At 55.8% G+C, this 24065-nt stretch overlaps 1 protein-coding gene across 4 annotated transcripts; it reads left to right on the top strand.

The window, feature by feature from the left end:
- The first annotated feature begins 36 nt into the window (after positions 1–36).
- On the top strand, positions 37–15732 carry LOC129120325 (ELMO domain-containing protein 2-like). 4 transcript variants are annotated; one of them, XM_077176681.1, is made up of 9 exons: positions 37–340; positions 1461–1489; positions 2115–2209; positions 2977–3106; positions 3930–4063; positions 4622–4690; positions 10490–10614; positions 14586–14711; positions 15082–15732. In XM_077176681.1, the coding sequence occupies exons 1-8, from the start codon at positions 196–198 to the stop codon at positions 14702–14704; spliced, it is 846 nt and encodes a 281-aa protein (XP_077032796.1). In that variant the 5' UTR covers positions 37–195; the 3' UTR covers positions 14705–14711; positions 15082–15732. The 4 variants fall into 4 exon arrangements, with proteins under 4 accessions (XP_077032796.1, XP_077032795.1, XP_077032794.1 ...); XM_077176680.1 differs by having other exon boundaries at positions 15049–15732; XM_077176679.1 differs by having other exon boundaries at positions 14586–15732.
- Positions 15733–24065: the final 8333 nt, after the last annotated feature.

Raw genomic sequence — 24065 nt, 5'->3', positions numbered from 1 at the left:
CCACTTCCGCCGCCCGCCGTGCCCGCGATCGCTTCCAGGTCGGGATCCGGCTTCCGGCGGGACGCGGGCCGCGGCCGGGCCCCGCTCGCTGCCCGCCGCGCTCTGAGGGCCGCGGCGGCCCGGCCGCGAGGGGGCAGCGCGCGGGGGCCGCGGCCGGGGCCGGGCCGCGCTCGGGCCCCGCCGGCCCCGCGGAAGATGTGGGCGCACGTCTGGGGGTTCCTGTACAGCAACTACTTTCGGTTCTGGCTCAAGTGGGTCCTGCGGCTGCTGACGGGCAAGTGCGAGCTGCAGCGCCTCCTGGGCGGCGCGGAGGCGGGCGCGCGAAGGACGCTGAGCGTAGGTAATGGAGGGGCCGGGGCCGCGGGAGCGCCTCGGGAGCGGCGGGTGCGGCAGCAGTGGCGGCATCGTTTAGCCTGGGAAAGACCCCCGTGATCATCGATTCCGGCCATTAACCCGGCACTGCCGAACAAACCCAGCGTTAAACCGTGTCTCCCAGTGCCGCATGCACCCGTGCTTTAAATCTCTCCGGGAATGGTGGTGACTGAACCACTGCCCCGGGCAGCCTGTTCGGTGCTTGACAACCCTGTCGGTGCTGGCATTTGCCCTCATATCCAACCTGAACCTCCCCTGGCACCACCCGAGGACGTTCCCTGTCCTCCTGTCACCCGGGAGAAGGGATCGGCCCCCTCCTGCTCCTTCGCAGGGGCTGTGGGGAGCGATCCAGCCCCCCTGAGCCTCCTGCTTGCACACCGGTACCTGGCGTGCATCCCCAGAATTGTATTGTCACCTTCCTGCCAGCCCAGCTAGCCTGTGAGAGCTCTAAATCAGTGCCAGCACCAGCGTCCTTGTCTCCTTGCTGAGGGAATTCCAGTGCCATCAAAAAGCAAATCAGAAATCATACTTCACTAGAGTCCTCCCATCACTTTGGGTATATGTTTTTACCTTCCTTTACTAAAACAATTGACATTGTATAGACATAAATGGATTTTCTTGGAGGTGAGGAAGAGTGATTTAACTTACAGTTCTGCTTGATGCAGAATTTTGATCAAAAATAGCAATTGAAGAAACTGCTGAACATTTTTGTGGTTTTACAATAAACTGTGGAAGTGACCATGCTTCCTTACTCTTCAGTAATAAACACGAAACAGCAAGATATCAATTGACATATTTCTCTCCTGACACCTTTTCAAATTTGTCTTTGTTTTGTACATGTAATTGATGCTTTAAAAAATCCAAATCTACTTTCAGCGTTGTACTGAAGAGTTAGAAAAAAAAAATCTGTGTAAATTAAGACATTCTGTTACCTGATAAACTGTTGATTTTAAGGTTGATTAATTTTTTATAACATGTATAAAAGGGATGCAGAATTTTATAATGGTTACATACTGCAAGAACACTTACTGACAATTATTTAAAACAGTTCCATTTAACAGTGAAATCTACTTTTTTCCATATTGCAGAACATTCACTGGAATCATCAAAAAATAAGGTAAGAGATAGCAGAGATGAAAGCGTAATAAAACCTTTTTTCAGAGATAGATCCCAGAAAAATAACACATGCGTTCACTTTTTGAGAGGGGCAAACTCAAGATGAGTAAAGGACAGAGAGAACTTGGAATTTTGTGTTCTGTGTGCTGGGTTTATTTAAGGTTTCTCAACAATAATGCCATGGCCCTTCCAACATTTGTTTCAGTGAAATCTCAGCTTTGTTAGCTACCTGTCTTCTAATTCAGGAACATTTTCTTGGCTGCACTTGTTTCAGTTGGATTAGGAAAACATAATTCAGCAGCTGAAAGCAAGCAGGAACCTAGAGCAAGCAACTCTCCAGCTTTGTATTTATTCTTTGTGCAGCTCCTATGTAACATTGCTGTTTACAGCCTGACAAAGTACAAATCACCCTCTCATGTAATTATTGCAGATCTTTTAGATGCAGTTTGAGGCAGTGCATTGTAAGCAATTGCCTTGAACTGACCCTTCTCCTCTTGGAGCAAATAATACACACAACAGACACAGAGAGGCTGAGCAGTAATAATAAAGTAGATAATTTATTAGACTTGATTATTATAATAAAGTCTTCATTCCTCATGAAGTCCTCTGCTGTGTTAACTGCCCAGGTTTTAAGAAATGCTGTGCACGTTGAAGAAGCTGAAGTGGAGAAGTGTGTCAGAGATGTATTGAAAGAAAAGAAGATTGGACAGAAGGACACAAGGTGTGTTTGGAGACCTTTCTCTGTTCTCACTTGTTTCCATGTTCTTCCAGCTGCTTAACCTGGTGCCATGTTTATATTCAACACAAGTATTCAGAATGAAATCTGAAAATGAAGTGTGATTATGTTGTCATCAGTTCTAGAAAACAATTTGCCAAGTTTAATTCACGTGGGTTTGGCATTACTGTCTGTCTGCTTTGCAAGTCCCTTCTGTTACTCCGTGTTTCTAACTGGGATGATCATTGCATAAGTTGATTACAAGAACTGTATAATTCCTTAGATATATTTGAGAGAATATAGTGATGCCTGATTAATGTTTGCCTTCATCTGCATAAGTAATTAGTGAGTGACACGGAATGATCAAAATTTCTTCTTTTTCTCGTTTTTTTTTGCATCTTAGACTTACAATAAGTTTGGGGGTGGGTGAAGGTACAGTGGTCAGGATGATCTATGGAGTTGATTTGAGCTTTTATTTTTTTGCCTTTTTTTTTTCTTTTTTTTTTTTCTTCCCCATAAGTGTGAAGGCAATAGTGTCTGACTGCAGCACTGGAATAAGCTAGAGATGTTTAAAGTATGTAAGTGCACTTAACTACAGTATGCTGTAGCTTGTAAAGATGCACATAAAGGCTGTAGTTTGTAAAGGTACACACAAAGCACTTCCTAATTCTGGTGTTTACATAAGAAAGGTCTTATTTTGTAATTCAAGCTAGAATTTATGGCTGAGTAGGCCTATTTAAATCTCCTCTATGGAGATTTTGTCATTGTTTCAGGTTTAAGACAAACTTGCAAATATCCTTGCTACAGATATCAGGTTATAAAAAATTGTATTTGGCTGTGGAGAACCTAAGGAAGGTCCCATATGATTCAGAGAATGAAGAACACGAGGAACAGTTAATTGAGGTGAAATCATTTTTAAAATACATGTCCTGTTTGTTTGGTTTCCCTCCCCTTCTAAGTCCAACACCTTGAAAGAACTTATTGGTAGCATTCTTGCCAGCTGGCCCGTTTAAAGCTCTTTTCTACTCACAAACTGCAAAGCAGAACTGCAAACTGCAGAAATGACACATTGAAATAAAACCTCAGAGAAAAAAACTAGAGCTACATGCAGTGGAGTTATTTTGTGTGAAATCAGACATAACAATACATATGTAGAAAAATGAGTTTGTGATGCATCACTGAAGAATCGCTACTAAAAAGATTTATAACCTTATGCACATGTCTAACTTTGTAAACCACTAATTACTAAATAAAAAAGACATTAATTTTTTCTTATTACTGCATCCCAGTCAATATCAAGGAATGTAGTTTGGTGCTGGAAGATAAAACTTCATCATTATCTCAGCTTGCTATGGAAGCCCCAGCACTGATATGTTAAATGAGTATTCATTGAGAATTTATATTTCAGTTTATAGCTGTCCTATTACAAAATAATGCATGAGTTCATTTCTGCAGTGAAACAAGTCTTTGTTTCTTTGGTATCCACACAGCATCTTTGTCTGTGAAGGGAAAATACCCCACTTAATCTTAAATACAATAACTTCCATGACTGCTGAAGTGAGCCATTGTAGCAGAGCCCAGGTTGCACCAAGGGAACAAAGCAGCTTGCAGACTGTGCCCTGCTCAGTGCCTGGGGAATGGTTCCAGGCTGCAGCAGCACAGCAAGGGCTCTGCCTTCTGTCCCTGGAACACTTGGGCAGCCTGACAGGGCCGTGTGTTTGTGCAGCTCTGGAACCTGCTGATGCCTCACGAGAACCTGAGGGCCAGAATCAGCAAGCAGTGGTGCGACATCGGCTTCCAGGGCGAGGATCCTAAAACAGACTTCAGAGGAATGGGGCTGCTGGGCTTGCTCAATCTGCTGTAAGTGAAAGAAGGATTCCTTTCTCTTGGTAACTCATTTTCAGTGCCTGTCTTTTCTCCTGTTAATGCTATTTCCAATAAAAACTGAGCAGAGGCAAATAGAAAGTATCATGTTCAACATCTCTAGGGGCTGCACACTGTAAACATGTGATGGGCTTGGGTAAGGTAAGAAATGAGGGAAGGGACAGAAATGTGCCCAAGACACCTTGTTTTGTTGTTGCCTTATGATAGAGTCAGGAGATTGTACCAAACTTGTCAAAAGCTTTAAAAATTCCTGCTGTAATGAACAACAGACAAGTTTACAAATCTTTGCTAAGCTAACTTTTTGGACTAGGTTGAACTTCATATTTGATGTTCAGATCACAATGATTTTTTTTTTACAGTATTAGTTCACGCTGAATATAGTTTATTTTGCTGCCTTTTCCGTGGTTTTCATTTTGTGCCATTTTCCAATTAAAAGATAATTTTCACCTTTAGTTTAAAGGTACAGATTTTAATGCTGACATGAGCACAGTATTTTTTTTTCAAAGAATTTAAAATAACATTTTACACCTCCAGGTATTTCAGTAAGCATTACACCAATGAAGCTCGTCAGATCCTTTCTCGGTCAAACCACCCAAAGCTGGGGTAAGTCACTGCAGAATTTTTTCTGGCTGCTTCTATGTAAGAACTTAAGTGAAGACTGTTAAACATGTGTCCAGAAGGTAAAGAGGAAAATACATGTGGGCTTTTTCCATTAAAGAATGAAAAAAAGGGTCAAAATAGAAAGGTGTGAGAAACCAAACACAGAAAGCAATTTCTAGCTGGGAACTAAGTGCAGCTTTTTTTTTTTCCCCAGAACAGATTTGTTGGGGCAAAAATGTTGCAAAATATCATCTTTACTTAACATAGTAAATGCCTTTAACGTTGTAGTTAGTTTTATTTATAGTGGACTTCGATTAGATTTAGAAATTGATACTTGTTTTTCACCTTCTTACTGATCCTGTGTTGGGATAGTTTAAGATTACCCTTAAGGTCCTTTTTTTCCCTTTAGGTTTCTGCTGTGTAATAAGTATTTACAAACAGGTGGCTTGTTTGTTTAAATTTGTTTTCAAAAACTTTGCATATTTAAGCATTTAGCTGTTTTTACAGAGAAATATGCTCTCAAACCAGTCAGATATAATAATCTCATCTGTCTAGCTCATTGTTAACTGTCTCGGTCCTTCTGGGAGCCTCTCAGGAACCCTGGGCCAGTCCCGAGTCAGCAGACACCGGGGTGGGGGGGCAGCCTCGACACGGCCGACAGGGGGGAGACACTGTCTGTGCCCCGAGGGTGCTGAGGGCACCTGGGCTGGGGGGAGACACTCTCTGTGCCCCGAGGGTACTGAGGGCACCTGGGCTGGGGGGAGACACTGTCTGTGCCCCGAGGGTGCTGAGGGCACCTGGGCTGGCAGGGAGACACTCTCTGTGCCCCGAGGGTGCTGAGGGCACCTGGGCTGGGCCCCTGTGCAGCACAAGAGACACCAGAAACAGCGGTAGATGATAAAGGGCCGACTCTTAGCAGGGGTTAATCCAAGGTTTTATTAGGATCCCAAAGGAGCTCCTGCACCTCAGGGGCCTCCTGCCAAGAGCCCCAGGGAGATGTGCCAAGGTTACATTTAAAGGGAGGTGGAAACGGAAAGCAGATAACATTTTACCAACCACTAAGTGACCCTAAGGGATGGATGCTGGGGCATAGACATACAGGACAGCGTATGGGGCAAGGCTCGGGGGGCTGACCCCTGGCCTCTGGCTAATCACTGGATGACTTGGACCGAAACTTCTGCATGGAGGGGATGGGAGGCTGAGTGATTGACAGAGAGCCAGGGTGGGGGTTTGGGGATGATCTCATGCCGGGAAAGGGATAACACAGGTAAAGGGAGGGGGGTACAGTCTGGGATAAACCATTTGGGAAAAATATGGGGCTACAAAACAAAATGACTTCAAAGTATTACAAAATATAAAAACACACTACAACAGGACTGAACTCCAGAGGTAGAAACCAGTTCTTTGTTATTTCATTGTCTGAAACTTTTTCCTTGGAGCGTGTTTGGGGAAGGATGGGAGATAGATCTTTTTACCCTTCTGGTTTTGTCTCTTTCTGTGGTGCATCATATCCATCCCTTCCAGAGCTGAACCAGTGGGTCTGGACTTTCTGACAGGAATTCAACAGAAAGCTTTTTCAATCTTTTGTCCCCCTAGAAGCAGCCCAAGGTTTTGGGACAATCCATCTCAAAACAATTCTGTCAAATTTCCTTTTAGTTCTCGATGCTGCTCAGGCCCATCAGACTGACACAAAACCCCCTCAGTCATGTCCCCAGCCCCGGTGGAACGGCCGAGCTCTCTGAACTCCAGCCTTGCACTGTCCCACCGTAATTACATTGCAATTGTAGATAGAATTGTGGCAGGTTCTGGGCCACTGGCTCGGAATCCTCCTGAATCCTCAGGGCTGACCACGGCATTTGTCTGTACTTTCCTGTCCCTGGGGCTGATCACTCCGTGCTTCCCAAGGGACGGAGCACTCGCTCTGCACGGCTCCTTGGAGCTGAGGGTGCCTGCCCACACTGAGAGATGGGTGAGTGAGCGACGACGTAATGTTCAGGTGGGTTCGGCTTATCTAGTTCGGTTCGGCTTATCTAGTTCGGTCGGGCTTATCTAGTTCGGTTGGGCTGAACGCGGTTCCGTCGCGTTCCGTTCAGTTCACCTCAGCTAAGCTCGGATGGATTCGGCAAATCGCGGCCAGAGTCGGCCGTTCGGGTAGGCTCGGCTGTTGTCGGCCAGAGTCGGCTGTCGCCGGCTCCACTCGGCCACACTCGGCTGTTGTCGGCTCCACTGGGCCAGAGTCGGCTGTTGCCGGCTCCACTGGGCCACACTCGGCTGTCGCCGGCTCCACTCGGCCACACTCGGCTGTTGTCGGCTCCACTCGGCCACACTCGGCTCTTCGGCCCTACCTGACTCTGCTCCGCGCTGCAATGGCGGCCGCTGGCTGGGCCCCGCTCCCCGGCCTGAGCCCCGTGAGGGGACAGAGCGCTGGGACAGCCGCCTCAGCCCGGCTCACCCTCCCTGCCCGCCCCCGCGTCCCCCGGAGCGCGCCCTGCAGCACAGAACGCGGCCTTTGGGCCAGGAGCGGGGACAATGCCCTCGGCTCGGCAGCAGCGCCGGGAGGCAGCGGGCGGTGCCCTCAGGTGAGCGGCCGGAGGGGAGGGAGCTGGGCCGGGGGCACCGGGGCCGGGGGCACCCACAGGGGGCCGGGGCTGCTTTGGGCGCTGCTGCGTGGGACCCGCTGCGGGTGGCACGGCTCTGTCCCGGGCCTTGCGGCTCTCTGGGATCGTGTGCCGTGGAATGAAGCTGGGGCTCGTCCCAGCTGCGGGAACAGCGTTTTATTGGGTGAGAAACAGAGTTCACTCTCTAGAATTTTTACACGTTTGTTAAGGGATAAAAGGCAGCGCTGGGCTGCTTGGCTGTTTGCCAGGAGCACCCGGTTCCCTTAAACCGTGTTCTCTAGATTCTGTTCCATTGCAGTGGGGTGTGCATATTCATTAGAGTTTATACATATTCCAAGAGTCCTTTTCAGTTTAGATGTTCTTTTGCTTGGTTTGAACCTTCGTGCCATCTTGTGGATTAAACCAATATACTTTATTTCTTCCCGTAGTGCCATCCTGTTTTATTTTCACTCCCTCGTTATTTGATAACGAGGGTCAGTAAATTTTTCCTTTGTTTTTCAGTGCTCTGGTTTCTGTTTCTGTTATCTTGTGTTTCAGATAAGATTGTCCCCAGCTGTGGGAAATCACCTCATTATCTGACACCATTTTCTGAGTTCCTTACGTGTAAAAGCATTTGAACATTTCACAGTCTCTATTATAGTCTATTATAGTATTACAGTCTAAAATAGTATCTGTTACAGTGCTGTTTATGAAAGCTGTGCAGTGCATACACGAACTGACAGATTATCCTTGATCCAGAGCAGTAGTTACAGACTGTCCCCTCTCGGGAGTTTTGTGCTCAATAACAGCGTGCCAGAGCTCAAACATAAATGGCAAGGGCAAGAACTGCATTTGTTCTGTTCCATTCTGGGCTGGGCTGAGCTCTGTTTGCCGGGAAGCAGCGGGATGGGTGTCCCTGTGCCCACCCCCCTGGGTCCCAGAGAGAAGCTGCTCCTGTGGCTGCAGCTGAGGGGCACTGGGAAACCTGAACGGTCCTGATGGAAACCGATGCCAAACCGGGTTTGGTTGGGTTTGGGACTTGCCATTTTCCCCTGATGCGTGGATTTTGCCTTAGGAAACAGGAACTGGGCACCGGGACATTTTGTTAGCCTAGAAGGGACGAGTTTGTTTGTATTTATTTCCTGAGGCACCTGGATCGATTTGGGTCTCAGTTGGCACCCGAGAGCCTCCTCTGTGTCCTGGGTGGGGTGGTGGCTACCAAAGGGGTAAAAGGTGGAGCAGGAGGGTGGGTGGAGAGGAGAGCAGTGGCTCTGTGGGGATTTGCATCTGGAAAGGGCCCTCAGTTTCCTGGCGGGAGTCCTGGAATCAGAGCTGAGAGTCGCTGAGCAGTGAGGATCGTGCAGCTGCAGCGCTGAGAGTGCAGAGGCTGCAGTGGGCGTTGTCTGCTCGCTCTCCTGATGTCCCATCTCTAATGCTGGGCTGGCACCCAGGCACCTCCCAGGGCTGCACAGCCTCAGGGCAGGGGTGGTTTGTAAATGTTTTAAATGCTGCAGCAGCTCCCTCAGGCTGGATGAGTGTGAGGATATCCAGCTCTGCCTTCGGGCTTGGAGCACGGCAAGGGTGCAGGGCTCACGGTCAGTCTTGTTTAAACACTTGTAATAGCAAAACATTTTAAAGCAGAGACTGTGAGGCAATAACAAAGGCGAGTGTGTGGCAAGGATAGGTCCGAGGTGTCTTTATTAAAGATCCACACTGCTGGATGTTGTGTCAGAGCCCTCTGGGGACAGAAGGTGTCCCCAGAGCTTCATGAAGCCCTTGTTTCCTGCTGGCAGGGCAGGGGGTGAGCCCAGCCTCGGGGGCTGTGTGGCTCCTCCTGCCTGGAGCAGGGACAGCCCGTGGGGCTGAGCCCCAGAGGTTCAGTTGCTGGAGCAGGTGGGGATCTCTTTGTGCCTGGGAATTGTCGCTGCTGCGTTCCTGTCCCAGCTGCAGGGTTCCCTCAGAGCCCGTGCCCTGCAGCAGCACTGGGAGCTCCTGGGCTGGGCAGGGAGCAGCTCTGGCCTGGGGCTCTCAGTCCCATCAGTGCCCATGGAAAGCCAGCTGGGTTTGTTCTGCTGCCATCGGCCTCTCTGCTGTGCCAGCCTCGGTGCCAGGGCACAGAGCTGTGGGAAGGCTCCATCCCCTCTGTGCCAAGCGCTGCCAGCGCTTCCAGCAGCGCTGCTGGGGCACCAAGGGCTGCCTTTGGAGCCTGGCTGGCACAGAGGGTGACACACTCTGCCCTGCAGCACCCAGCTGCATCCCACAGCTGCACAGTTCAGCCAGCAGGGAGCAGAGTCAGCTCTGGGCCCAAACCAGGTTTTGTCCCCCAGAGAGCCCCTGAGCTTCCTGAGGCAGCACACAGATGTGCCCTGGCCTTTGGGGCTCGTGGTGAGGGCTGCCAGGGGATTGTGATAAGGCTGAGCTGGAGCTTTCTTAGAAAAGCCATCAGCTGTAAGGAGAATCTCTGGCAAACAGGTGGCTGGGGCACTGGCTGGGAGCAGGTCCTGGCCTTTTCTCTTCTTTTCTTCAAGCTGTTCTTAAGAGGAGCCCAAAACTGCAAAATGGAAAGGAAGGGGGCTGTGGGGGTGAAATGCTTTTCATTTTTTGAAGTGTTGCTGTGGATTTTGGTGTGTCAAGTGGCACTACCAAAACAGCATTGGAATAACCAAACTTCAGGACTCTGCACTTAATTCCTTGAATGTGTTTGTGTGGGTGCAGGAAATGCCAAATCCCAAAGCAATTCCATGTCTGTAACTTCAAGTGCAACATCTTTAAAAGTAAGTGCTCAGTGTGGGCTTTCCATGTGGATGCAAATGGCCCAAGGCCTTTCTTGTGTCCCAAAAGCAAAGAACCTTTCCCTGGGAGGTTTTGGAGGGGATTCTCTTTGGGATTTCTTGTGGTGCAGCATCCCGGGTGTCCCTTCCTTTGTGCCAAGTCCAATGGGAAAGGATGGAATGGCTGCCACGTGGGCTCTGGGATAAAAATGGTTCTGTTCAAATGAGGCAGAGAATGCAAGATGAAAAATGAGCATCCTTTCATTGTCTGAAATAGTCAGGAATAAAAGTGCTGGCAAAGGACACGTTTGTGTTTGAATTGGTGTCACCTCTCCTGGGTAAAACCCCATAGTGAGCCAGCAGAGCAGAGCTATGAGAGCTGGGATCCTTGGACTTGCACAGTGGACTTAATTTTCTTTTCTCCTCTCTTTCAGGGCAGGAAAAATCATCCAACTCCTCCCATGTTTGCCCGAAGCTTTGGTCTTGGAGCAGCCAAAGGCAAGAGGCTTCAGCAGCAGGGCTCTGCGCTGGAGGGCTCTGGTCCTGCCCACGCTGTGGGGTGAGTCAGAGGGACACAGGGCTCCCCTTTTCCTCTCTGCTGGCATGAGCTGCCATGGCAATGCCATTGCTGCCAGCCCAGCCCCAGCTGTGCCTGCTGGAGAAGGGCAGAGGTGCAGAGGCAGTGCCAGAGTTCCCTGGGGCTGCTGGAGCTGTGGTGCTGGCTGTGCCCTGAGGGCAGCTTGGGCATTGTCTGTGCAGCCCAGGGCTGCTCTGGGCCTTCCTTGGGGAGCTCTCAGTGCATGCCCAGCTCTGCCAGGGCTGGCAGCCGCTGCAGGGCTGGGTGACAGCCTCTGCTGGGGCTGGGGGCAGGCACGGCCCTGGCACAGGGGCAGGGGCAGGGCTGGCAGCATTTGGGAGCCGTGGGAGCAGAGTGAGGGGTGGTGCTGGGCACAGGGGTCAGCCTGTGCTCGTGTCAGCACAGCCCTGCAGGGCCCTGGCATCTGGGAGCAGCTCCAGCTCTCCTGGGGCCCAGGGATGGGCTCTGAGGGACTGGCTTTGCCTGTGCCTTTCCAGGGCAGCAGGAACAAGGGCAATGTGGTGCCAGAGCTGGGGCCCATCAGGCTGTATTTCCCTCTGGGAAAGCAGAACAGACTCTGGGCTGAGCTGAGTTTCCTGCAAGGGCTCAGAATCCAGGGAAAAGGGAGTTCAGGAATTGCATCTGCTGCTGGGAACATTGCCTTAGGCTTGCTCAGTTTGTGTCTGTGAGCAGTGGGCTCTGGGCTGGAGAGGAGCTGTTGGCAGCAAAAGATGGAGTCCATGCTCTGCAGGGATGTGCAGGGAAGGACTGAGTGGGAGGGAAGGGCAGTATTTAGAAATGAGATCAGCATTTCTCCCAGAATTGGGGTGCAGCAGTGATGGGGGTGGTTGGCTTTGCTCTGGGCCTTGTTATTCCTTGTGCAATTTGCAAATTCTGCTGCATGATTTCCTGTCCAGTATCTCTCTAACAAAAACTGACAGAAATTGAGGTTTAGGAGTAGAGCTGAGGTCCATTCACTGCACAATCTTGCCAAGGCTGGAGGACTGGGATGATGGCTGCTCTCAGCAAAGGCCACTTCTCAATACTGTGTCAGATTTGCCTCAGTGCTGGGCAGGAAAGGTGAAGGTTTGGATCAGGAATTGTGCAAACAAGGCCTGGGTGTGGTTGATTTGTTTTGTTTTTCAGTGAGCCAGGGCTGGCACAGGGAATGGTGCAGGTGCTGCTCTGGCACCAGAGCTGCTGCCCTTTGGAGCCATGTTCAAGGTGTGACCATAGAACACTTTGGGGGCTGTTTTCAGCACTCTGGGTTTCAGAACTGCTGTCCCCAGCCCGTTGCCAGCCCTGGGACATCTGCTCTGCTTCCAGGCTGTCCTTGCTGGAGCAGCCTGGTCCCTGCCGTGCCCAAGCCCTGAGACACAGAGGGAGCCCTGTGCCCAGGGGCCTTTGGCACCTTGTCAGGAAGGTGGCAGCAGCCCCGGGAGCAGGCTGGAGGTGAGAACTGGGTGTTGGGAGCTGAGGAGTGCTCATCTGGGCTGGGGGGAAGGGGCAGGAGTTTCCATGCCCCTGGAGCTTTCCTGCTGGCATGGGGCAGCACAGGGAGCAGAATTCATTGTGCCCCTCCCACGGGCAGTGCTGGCCTGGGTGTCTGTGCTGTGCCACCAGAGCGTGGCACTTGGCTGCTGTCACTGCTGTCACTGCCAGCCCAGCTGGGGGCTGTGCCCTCCTGCCAGCCCCAGCCAGGAGCTCCAGGGGTGCCTCTGGGCCCTGCTGGGAGCGTTTGCTGGGAATGTGCCCCATCCCTGGGAGCGTCCCTTTGTCCCTGGGCTGCCAGCCAGAGCTTTGGGCTGCTCAGGCTCAGGCTGGGATTGCCAAAGGCACCGAGAGGGAGCAGCACAGGGAGGGTGCTCAGAGAGGGGCTGGCAGAGCCCAGCTGGCAGGCTGGGCTGGCTGCTGCAGGTGGGGCTGTGTGCACTGCAGGCAGGGAATGTCCCCTTCCCTCAGCAGCCCTGCAGATCCCAAGGGCTCCCAGAGCAGGATTTTATTCCTTACCTCCCTTTGTGGAGATTGATTCTCCACATTGCCATGAGCAATTCTTGGATTTCTCTAGGAGCAAACCTCCCAGCAGAGCCAGATTGCAGCGGAGGCCAGAGCTGTGTTTGGAGCAGGGAGTGCTGAGAGCTGCGTCTGCCTGTGCTGCCCCAGCCTGAGCACAGGCACAGGGAACAGCCTGGGCAAAGGGATTGGGGCAGTGGCTGATGCCCAGGGAGAAGAACACAAACCCACAGCCCTTCAGCCTGACAGGCCCCTCCACCCAGAGCTCAGCACACATCCTCACAGGGAAGCCCAGCAGCTGAAGGGAAAAAAAACCCACAGAAGAAAAAGGTGATTTATTTTGCTGTAAAGTTCTTTCAAGTTGTTATTAAAGCCCAACCAACATTTGCTCTTGATTTTGGTTGGGTGAATAATGAGCAGTGGGCACAGGTGATGCCATTCATGTGGCTGAAAACCTGGTGTGATCTAGAGGGGATCCAAGAACTGTTTGTGTAGGGCAATGGAATGTGAGGGGATGTCAGGGGCAGTGAGGTGGCATTTTGGAGGGAATTGCTGAGGTCATTGAAGGGAGACCAGCAGACAATTTCCCTGGGAAATCCCAGGCCCCTCGGGCCCACAGCCAGGACTCTCCAGGGCTGAGGGGGCAGCACTGGAGACTCCCTGTGGCCTCCTTCCTTGGCAGCAGCCAGCAGGGAAGGGAGAAGAGGATCCCTGTGGGATGAGACTGCAGAGAGCGAGCAGAGGAGCAGCCTCGGGCTGGAGAAAGGCCAAGGGACCAACACGGTGGCACCAGGGCACCTGTGAGGAACAGAATGGACACTTGGAGGCCACATGGAGGTGAGGAGTGCATGGTTTGGGCAAAATGTCAGTGAATCTCCAGAGAGATAAGGAGGGGATATTTAGGAGGGAAACGCTGAGGTGATGAGTTCACCCAGCCTGGCACAAGGTGTGTTTGCACAGGCTGGGGCCAGAGGTGGGGGTCAACCCAAAGCCAGCCCTGCTCAGCCTCTAAATCCCAGGATAAGATGTACAGGCTGCCCACTGAGGGATTAAAAATACATAAAACTGAAACCAAGAGCATTCATGAGATTCTTGGGAATCCCATTAACTTGTTGGCAGAGCTCTTGACACAGTTTGGAGCTTTGATGACAAGAATGCATTTCTTTATTTGGATTATTCACTGTGTGGGATATGGGGTTTGTTTGGATTTTAAGGCCCTCATGGTGGCTCTGACACTGCTCAGGAGCTGGTAGAGAAGCAGAGTCAGAGCTCCTGGCAGGCACAGGGTGTTTTCCCCCATAGTGGATTGTGGAGCACTTGTCTGGGACCTGGATTGTCCCTCTGGGTGATGCCACTTGCTGTGGTTTGTATCATTCCATCCATTTAATTCCCAAAACTTCTCAGCCCAGGGGTTGGAGCTGACAGGGCAGGACAAAGATTGTTCTCTGTGTGGTGCCCAGATTTGGGGTTCCCTGTCAGCTGTGCCAGTTCTGATGAATTCTACCCATAGCCCCAAATTCCCTGCTCCATTCCCGCTGCAGTAACCTCCCAGTGCCCCATGGAGTGGGGGCATTCCCATGCAGAACTGCTGCCTTGGACAGCAGCTGTGTCAGGAGCCAGCAGAGCTTCCAAGGAAGCTCAGCAGCACAGGGCCAAGGCCAAGGTTCTATTCCATAGAAGTGGCTGTTGAGAACCCTCAGCCCAATGGTGTCCCTGGGCTCACTGGCCAGAGCTGCCTGGAATGGAGCCCATTTCAGCCCCCTGAGCTCCAGGATGGAGAAGATCCAGTGGATGGTTTAGAGCAGGAGAAGGCAGTGGCCAGATGTGCTCCCAGCCTGAGCTGAGGCAGCCCCTGTGCCCAGGGGGGGACATCTCTCCCTGCAGAAGCTCAGCTCCTTTCAGAGCCTCAGCAGGGGCCTCTACAAATTCTTTTCTCTCAGGAAAGGGATGCACAGCTTTGTCTTCAGCACACCTCCAGTGGCACCTACCTGGGAAAGCTTTCCATCACTTCTGCACTTCCAGCTGGATCCCTGGAAAACTCCAAACTCCATCCCACTGATTTTCAGGTACCTCTGAGGGCTGCTGCCTGGGATTGAACACCTGTGGGGGAAGATGGCCTTGGCTTTAATGCTGCTGATGGCCGATGGCCTCAGGCTGGGGAGGAGGGAAGGGATTTGGGGTGGCTGGGCCACAGCTGGCAGCTGTGTGGGAGCTCTGAGCCAGGAGTTGCTGCTGAGCCCCTCTGCAAAGGGCCCGTGCCTCCATTCCCAGCAATGCCAGCTGCTCCTTGGGGTCCTGCTGGGCTGCTGGTGGTCTCTGTCTGGGCTGAAGCATTTCCAGGGGCCTGCTCAGAGCAGCCCCTGGCCCAGGAGCCACGGTGCAGGCACAGCTCCTCCCCTGCAGATGCCAAAGACACGAGGTGCTGCTGCCTTTCAGGAGCTCCTGGCCTCCTCCTGCCCTGCGCTCCCAGCCAGCTGGGACACAGCCAGGGAACACCAAGGAGCACGGCTGGCAGCCAGCAGGAGACACCGAGGCCCCTGGGCCAGAAAAACAGCCCTGGCCTCAGCAGCCAGCATGGTTTGGAGCTGGCAACACTCACCTGCAGGCAACGCCCCCCGGCACTCTCCAGAAGAGCTTTGGCCATGGAACAAGGTAACCCTCAGGGCTTGTCTTGTTGGCTTCTTCCTGGGGAAACAAAGGGACATTGTGGGAGCACATTTACAGCTGCTGGGGAAATCCTGGCAAGGGCAGAACAATCAGGGCTATGGGGAAGAGTTTGGTGCTGCCATGTTGAGTGCCAGCCAGTTCTGCCCCACAGCCATTGCAGGGGCTGCTGTGTAAAGCAGCAGTAGCAGAAGGGAAGGAGCTGCATTTGCAGAGGAGTTCTCTTAGTGGCAGCAGTCATTGCCATCCCACACAGGGCCTTTGGAACAGCCCTGGGATTGGCTCAGGTGTTTGGAGCAGGGTGCTGAGAAGGCCAAAATTCTGGGTTTGATGCACAGCTGGGCCAGTCACTTCTCAGCATTTGACTTGATGATTCTCACGGCTCTGGAAATAAAGAACAAATCGTTTGCACTGGTTTTTTAACCCATGGGGTTTTTCCTAGCGTTTCCCTGGGGCTCCAGTCCCACCCCAGGCACAATGGCAGCGGGAGCAGCAACGCCTCGGCCCCAGCGGCCGTCCCAGAGCGGCTGCTCGTGGCTGGGAAGCTGCAGCCCCCAGCAGGGGCTGCGGGCACGGAGCAGGGGCTGCGGGCGCTGGGGCTCGTAGGGGAGCGCGGCGCTCGTGGCGTTACCGGGCCGGGGGGGCTGCGGGGCGGCGCCGTGTCCGCCAGGGGGCGCCCCGCGGGGCGGGCGGCGGCGCTGAGCGAGCGGCGATGCCCATGGGGTCCCGGGGCCGGTACGGGCGGTCTCGGTGTCCTTCCCGCTGCCAGCCGTGATCCAGAGGCTGCTCCGGGGAAGCGTCGTCCTCCTGGCGGCCATGGCAGCGGCACGGCACCGGCTCCCTGCCGCCGCAGCCGGAGCGTGCCTGGAGCCCCGGCGAGACCCAGCCCCGCACTGGCCGCAACCGGAGCGGCAGCGCCTGTCCTGAAGCGGCTTTTCCCGACCGCAGCGATAGTGGTCCCGACCCCAGCCCCAATCCTACCTCGATCCTCCGGTCCCGGCACCCATACCCTGCTCGCCAAGGAAGAAGCAGCTTGGCCCAGCTGCCACAGGAAATACCGGCAGGACCAGGATGCGAACACGCAAGCCTAGATCCCCATCCCGGTCCCACGCGAGCAGCTTGGATCCCGCGCAGCACCAGCAGCAGCCCCCGATCCGGATCTCCGCACAGCGCTCCGACCGACGCTCCCGCCGCTTCCCGAGATGAACATCCCCCGTAGGAAACGGGACAGGCGTCGATCCGCCGGGATTTATGGGCGGGCGGGGGGCGGGGGGGAGGCGGGGCCCCGGGGGCGGGGCCTGCACAGGTGCGAGGGGCGGGGCCTGCACAGGTGTGAGGGACCCCAGTGCGGCTGCGCGGGGCGGGGCCTTGGGGGATTTAAGGCGCGGGGAGGGCACGGCGGAGCCATTTGCTCCTCGGCGTTGGGTGAGGGAGGTTGCTGCTGGCCGGGGCCCTATATCTCTTTTTCTCTGCGTTTCTTTTCTCTTGCGTTTCGGTTGTGTTGTATTTCTGTGTATTTCTCCTTTCTACCCTCCCTTCCACCCCTCCCCCACCCCCTACACCCTCCCCCCCCCCCAAACCCCCCCCCTCCCTCTCCCCCCTAGCCCTCCCCTCCCTCCCCCCCTGCGGCCGCCCCTCTCTCATTCTCTACCCTACCTACCCTACCCTACTTTCCCATCCTCTGCCTTCCCTCCCCAGCCGGACTCCCCCCTGAGCCCGCTCCCAGCTCCCCCTTCCCCCCCACCAGTCGCTCCCCACCCGCCCTCAATCCCGCTCCTTCCTCCAGCCTGCCTTCCCCCCAGCCCCGTCCTCTGCTGTCCTGCACACCCCGATCTCTCCCCACTTTCTTTTCCCTTCCCCTGTTCTTGTTTTCCATTCCCCACTCTCCTGCTTTTCTCGCAGGCGCGGGGCTCGGGGTGCCGGGCAATAATAAAGCCCTGAGGGCCGGAGCCCGGCGCCCCCGGCCTCGCTGGGGTCCCCACACGGGGCCGGAGCCGCTCTGCGGATCCCCCCATTGCAGTCCAACACACCGCCCGACACCGCCGGGGCTCCGGCTTTCCCAACATCACACTGGGGGGGTCCTGGGGTGGGGGGCCCGAGTTACAGGGGCCCCCTCATTAGGAGGGGGTCCCAGGGGGGAGGGGGGGGGGGATAGGAGGGGCCCCCTCATTAGGAGGGGGTCCCTGGGGGGGGGGTCGGGGAGGGCCCCCTCCGGAGGAGGGGGTCCCGGGGGGGGGTGGGGGAGGGCCCCCTCCGGAGGAGGGGGTCCAGGGGAGGGGGCGGGGTCTGGGGGGGTAATTCCCCCTCCAGGCTCCGCCCCCTTCCCCGGACCCCCTCCTCCGGACGGGGTCCCGCCCCGGCCCCCTCCAGGGACCCCCTCCTCCGGACCGGGGTCCGGGAGGGGGGGAGGGTGGGGCGGGCGGGGACAGGACTGCAGGGGACGGTCGTGTGTCTGGCAATTTTTTTTTTTTTTAACGTGTGTTCACGCAGCAGAGTGACGTGCCCCCCTGCTTCCCCCCCACCCCACCCGCCCTCCCCCCCTCCCGGGCCCCGGTCCGGAGGAGGGGGTCCCTGGAGGGGGCCGGGGCGGGACCCCGTCCGGAGGAGGGGGTCCGGGGAAGGGGGCGGAGCCTGGAGGGGGAATTACCCCCCCAGACCCCGCCCCCTCCCCTGGACCCCCTCCTCCGGAGGGGGCCCTCCCCGGCCCCCCCCAGGGACCCCCTCCTCCGGAGGGGGCCCCTCCTAACCCCCCTCCCCCCTGGGACCCCCTCCTAATGAGGGGGCCCCTCCTAACCCCCCCTCCCCCCTGGGACCCCCTCCTAATGAGGGGGCCCCTCCTAACCCCCCCTCCCCCCTGGGACCCCCTCCTAATGAGGGGGCCCCTGTAACTCGGGCCCCCCACCCCAGGACCCCCCCAGTGTGATGTTGGGAAAGCCGGAGCCCCGGCGGTGTCGGGCGGTGTGTTGGACTGCAATGGGGGGACCCGCAGAGCGGCTCCGGCCCCGTGTGGGGACCCCAGCGAGGCCGGGGGCGCCGGGCTCCGGCCCTCAGGGCTTTATTATTGCCCGGCACCCCGAGCCCCGCGCCTGCGAGAAAAGGAGGAGAGGGGAGGACGGGGAGACAGGAGAGATGGGGGTGGTGAGGACGGGGAGGGAGAGGGGTCGGAGTGATGAGGGAAGCGGGACAGGAAGGGAAAGGCCGAGGGGGGACAAGAGGGACGGTGGAAAGAGGAGGAGTAGAAGGGAGTAGCGGGAAGGGACACGACAGGAACGAGTGGGGGGAGTCGGGTTTGGGAGGAGAGGAAAGGAGCGTTTTAGGGCGAGAGGAAAGGGGGAAGAAGAAAGGGAATACGCGGGGAAGGAAGGAGGGCTAGAGAGAGGGACAGAAAGGGAGGCCGAAGCCTCCGCGCCTTACCGGCGGAGCCCGCACACGGAGCTCCCGTCCGCACCGTGCTCTGAGTGAGCAAATGGCGGCCGAGGTGATTTCCGGGGTTTAAAACACCTCGGCCCCGCCCCGCGCAGCCGCTCTGGGGCCCCGCACACCTGAGCCGCGCCCGCCGTGCACACCTGAGCCGGCCCCGCCCCTGGTCCCGCCCTTTGTGCCGCCTGGCCCCGCCCCCGTTCTCTCAGGCCCCGTCCCTTGTGCCGCCCGGTTCCGCCCCTGTCCCCGCCCCCTGCTTTCAGGCCTCGCCCCCCGCACCGCTGTCCCCCGCCAGGCGGGGGCGCCGCGCTCGCACCGCGCTCCGTGTCCGCCAGAGGGCGCCCTGCGGGGTCCCGGCCCCACACGGCCGCTCCGCACCGGGGAACGGCCGCGATCCCGCACCCGGCAGCGCCCCGTGCCCGCGGCCATCCCGGGCCCCAGACCGGTCCCGGGCCCGATGCCGCTTCCATCCGCCCGACGGGGGAGAGGCGGCACCGCCCGGCACACCCCAGCGGCGCTCTGCCCCCCACCCCCGGCCACGGTGGCGGTGGCACCGTCGCATCGCCCCGTGCCCGCGCTCCGTGGCCCCGCCCCTCACACCTGTGACGGCCCCGCCCCCCTGTCTTCCCCGGGCCCGGGGCCATCGCTCGGGAGCCTCGCTCGGCGCTGTGCGAGCCCCGCCCGACGGCTGCTCCCGCCGGGGACCGCTCGGAGCCCGGGCCGCTGCGGCGGGGCCGTGACCGCGGCCCGGGCTGCGGGGGCCGAGCGCTGCCCGGCTCTGCCGGGGAGCCCTGGGCGGTGCCGCCTCTCCCCCGTCGCCATCGGGACTGGCATCGCTATGGGGCGGGAGGGGCCTGGCTCTCCTGAGCCCGCAGAGCCCCGTCCCGGTGTCACCTTCCGTGTCCCGGCGCCGCGGGCGGGAGTGGCGGGCAGGGAGCGGCAACCGTCGGCCGCGCCTTCCCGTCCCGCTCCGTCGGGCCCGGGCTCGCCGAGCACCGGCCGGGACCCGCCCAGGCCCGGGGACACCGCGGCTCCCGCCCCGCCTCCTGCCCCCGGCACCTCCCCGCCCGCCCGGCAACGGCCCCGGGGCCTCCGGCACCCGAGACCGCGGCGGGGGCTGGGCCCGAGCCCCCGAACGCCGGCCCCACGGGGCCCGCAACGCCGCGCTCCCGGCTCCTCACCCCCCGCCCATCGGCACCGGGGAGAGGCCCCACGAGTGTCCCGGCTCCGGGAAGAGCCTCGGCCGGAGCTCGGCCTCCGCTGCCGAGCGCCACGAGGGAGCGCCTGAGCGCTTCTCTCAGCCCCGAAGCCGCCCCCGTCAGGCCGGGGCCGGGCCCGGACAGCGCCGGGCCGGGGCTCCGCCTTCCGAACACTCGCACGCAGCATTTGGGCTCTGGCCCCGGGCCCCAACATGCAGGACTCGGCCTCTGCTCGAGGCCTGGGCGAGCCTCGTTCTGCACCCCCGAAACACAGGGCTCAAGTCCCGGCTTCACAGCCCTCGGCCTGGCCAGCTGCGACTGGGTCCAAGTGCCAGCAGCGGAGGACTTTGTCCCTGAGCCCTCCTCACCTTCACCACCACAAAAAAACCAAACAAACAAACAAAAAAAAAAAACCAAAAAAAAAACCAAACAACTCACAGGACTTAAGACTTCGATTCTGAGACGAGAAAAATGCCCAATTTATTAGTCTCAGTTCACAGGGTCGTGGAATTGACTGCGGACATCCCCACAGATGGTCACAGGGAATGGACCTCTCACACATTTGATTCTCTAGTGAGAACTGCTCCAGGCTAGCAGAAAACCCACCCGTGGCATTAGAAGGTAGGAAGCCTGCCCTGAAAGGATGCCATCAAATGCAGCCTGTCTGCAATACCGCGTTATCCCAGCACTGCGATATCCCATTATCCCCAGCCGGGTTTGTTGCGCCGCCTCCGGCTCACGGAGCGATGCCGCTCGTGGCTCCGGGCGCTGCCGCGGCGCGGGGAACAGCCCCGGATCCGCTCGGCCCGGGGGAAGCGAAGGGGTGCCCGGTGCCCGGGCCGGAGCGGGCAGCAGCGGGTGACGATCCGGGCGCTCCTGCCCGGCTCCTGAGCTCAGGCTGAGGCAGCTCCCAGCTGCCGCCGCCGGGAAGGAGCAGCTCGCCAAGGATGGCCGCGCTCCCGGGCCATGGCAGCTGCCCCGCCTCGCTCAGGGACAGCGGCAGCTTTGGCAGAGGAAGCGGAGCCCCAGCGGCCGGGGCTCGGCAGCAGCCGGCACCGAGCCCCTTGCACTGAGCGGGAGCAGAGGGACGGGCCCGAGCCCGGGACTCGCATCCCGCCCGGGGACTCGGGGACGCGGGCTCTCTGCTCGGGCTCCGCCAGCAGGAGGAGGCGCATGGCAGTGCCCGGGAGGAGCCGGCACTGCCGGCCGACAGGGCTGCTCCTGAGGGGAGAACTCGCTCTGTGCTCCTTGCGCGGGATCAAGGCATGGCCAGAAGCTTTCATATTCATTTGACAGACTCTCGCACACCGACCGCTACCAACGTGCACTGTGCAAAGCAGCCACCATGGCTGCAGGCTCCAAAACAAAGAGAAACAGCGCTGTTCTCCTTTCCTTCTTTACGCAATTACACCCAGCTAAGATTCATAACACCTGATGCCATTTTCTTTTTAAAACTCTGGCCAATACCGTGCCACTGACTAGGTCTCAAAAGCGGAAAGCTGACAGCCATCAATTAAAGCTGATGCCAGATCTTTGCCTATTTAGCTTTCCATGACAGAAATCCCTGGATGGATCCACGTGCTCCTCTGCTCCTAGCAGCTGAGCTTTTGTCTCACTCCAATCTCATTAGGATGCCCTAAATCCAACCTGTTCTGCTTCTCAGAGCAAAGCCTGCTGCCATCTCTGCTTGTGACCTTTGCATGGCACACATTGTTAGCACACTGAGAATGGCAAAACAAATTGCCTCTCCTTCTTTCTGCAGTGAACAGTTCAGCTTCTGGGGAGCTGCAGCTGTGACAATCATGAGCAGCTCTCAACATGATCTCAACGTGGAGCTGCTCTTTTCCAAGTCTGCCCCTGTAGAAAATCCACGTTGTTGGAAAATGTCACCAAAGCGGGAATTGCTGCTGAAGCTCTCTTAGCGCACAAGGGAAGAGCCATTCCTGGGGCTAAAAGTGCCTCATTCCCACTTTTCACTGCTCTTGGATCAACCTATGTGTTCATTTCCATCTTCCTGAGAAGCCCTGATCTTTTGTAGTGGAATCAAAGCAGAGCTGAGCAAAACCCCGCCTGTTGGTATGATCCTTCCCACTGCTTTTATTTCTGTTGTTCCAGCTGGATTTATTTCATTAAGAAAAGGCAAATTTAAGAGTCTTTTTATCTCCACGGTTTACGTTGTCTTTTGCTGGCTTGGACTTTTGCTTTCTGCCCTTTGCCGGCCTGGGCACGTTCACCTTTCAGGATTCCCATCCTCTGCCCTGCCCGGGCTGCCTCTGGCTCAGCTCCCTTGGCAGCCGCTGCTTTCCCCGGAGCTCTCGGCCTTTAGCTCGCGTCCCTTTCCATGGGCCACGCCTCCCAGCTGCTCCAGCCCGGGCATTCCCGCCTGGGAACGAGCAGGGATTCCCTGCCCTGGCCCAGGGAAGCCTCCAGCCCTGCAGGCATTGCCGAGGCTCAGGGGCCGCTCCAAACCCTTGGTGTCCCAGAGCTCCCGGATCAGTGCCAGGGCAGAGCTGGGAGCCTGTCCTAAGGAGCGGGACTGACGCACGCGGTGCCTGCAAAGTCCCCCATGGATATTGGATCCAGCTGGCAGGAGCAGGTGCGGCCAAGGCAGCCCATTCCATTTCCTGCCCACCCAGAGATCTCCAACACTTCAGCCTGCTAAGGCTGGCACACAAATCCCTGCCCTGGGGCACGGCAGCGACTGCAGCGCACCCAGGAGAAGGCAAACGCAACGATCGGGGCTCAGTTCTGAGGCTGGGATCGAGATTCATTCTCAGCCATTTCAAACAAGGATTGCACCCCACTGCTCAGTTCTTTCTGCAGCTGGGACTCCAGGAAGAGGAGAAAGGAGGCACTTTACTGGAGCCCCTTTCCTGCCAACCACTGAGGGTCATTCAGGTGCTGAGAGAAAGCACAGCCAGGGAGAGCTGCCCCTGCTCTGCTGGGATTGCACCCTGCACTCACGAGGGACAGGTGGCTCTGTGAAATCGGTCTCAGCATTTTTGTGCCTCATAGCTCCCACTGAAATGATTTTGAGCAGAACTGAGACTGCTGAGCGTCACTGAGCAGCACAGGAGACATTCAGCAATGCCCATGAGCTGGCAGAGATGATTGCTGGCGATGATGGCCTGAGCCCTGGGCTGAGAGTTCCAGTGGCAGCAGCAGTGACAGCCACCCCGGCATTGCCCAGAAACAGGAGAAACCGGCCCTGCCCTGTGTGGGGAGAATGTCTGCTGTGCATCTCCCAGTTACAGCCCCAGCGCTCCCTGGGCTCCTGCAGACATTAATTCCTTCTGCCTTCCTCACAAGGCATCTCCGCTCGTTCCATCGTCTGCCTGCTGGGCACTGCTCCCCTCCTTATTGCACAGGGGAGAGCGAGGAACTCTGCAATTGCCCCGCACTGAGCTCCTCTCACATCATCTCCCACTCCTTTCATGGCCTCACCAGCCAGGAGAAACATTCAAGGGGGAACAAAGTGTGCTGTGCTCTAGGCAAGGCCAGAAAGGGGCCCGAAGAGACAGATTTTGGATTAACTCTGGCTGGAGAAAACCAAAGGCAATCAGGATTGCCTCAAAAAGAAAACAAGAAAGGAGGGGATTGTTAAAGGCATTTATAGAGTCACATTAAGGTCTGTTCCTCAAGGTTTTGGCTTTTGGCACTTCTGTAAGCAGCACGACAGACTATGGGCAACTGTGACAGACTGCACAGAGAAGGGGGGTTTTTAGAAATAATATAAATAATATGAAAATAGATATATCATTTTTATATTGTATATTTCTTATATTTATTTATAATAAATATTTATAGATACGGGTGTATATAATATATATTTGTATATTCGTATTTCTATTTTTATATTATTTATATTATTTATAAAAAAACCCAGCCTAAAACCAAATAAAATCAAAAATCCCCAATTTATTTTAACTATATTTAAATATTTTTATATTTACAATCTATATTTATATATCTTTGGATATATATATAAAATAGACTATCATTTATATATATTATGGTATGTTACAATAACATACTATATATTATAGTTTTTTATATTTATCTATCTGTTTTCTATATTTATGTTTACCACTATAATTTTATATTTATTTTTATATTTGTATTTATTTCTACTTTAAT

This window comes from Agelaius phoeniceus, chromosome 4 (assembly GCF_051311805.1).
Source record: "Agelaius phoeniceus isolate bAgePho1 chromosome 4, bAgePho1.hap1, whole genome shotgun sequence".
In the NCBI taxonomy this organism is placed as follows: Eukaryota; Metazoa; Chordata; class Aves; order Passeriformes; family Icteridae; genus Agelaius; species Agelaius phoeniceus.
Note: the sequence above shows the minus strand (reverse complement) of the source record. Positions and strands in the feature narration are given on the sequence as shown.

Excerpts from the sequence above, each read along its gene's own strand:
- LOC129120325 (XM_077176678.1), top strand. The coding sequence starts at position 196 with ATGTGGGCGCACGTCTGGGGGTTCCTGTACAGCAACTACTTTCGGTTC. Across the intron at positions 341-1,460 it reads GCGAAGGACGCTGAGCGTAG|AACATTCACTGGAATCATCA; the intron begins GTAATGGAGGGG and ends TCCATATTGCAG. Across the intron at positions 3,107-3,929 it reads ACGAGGAACAGTTAATTGAG|CTCTGGAACCTGCTGATGCC; the intron begins GTGAAATCATTT and ends GTGTTTGTGCAG.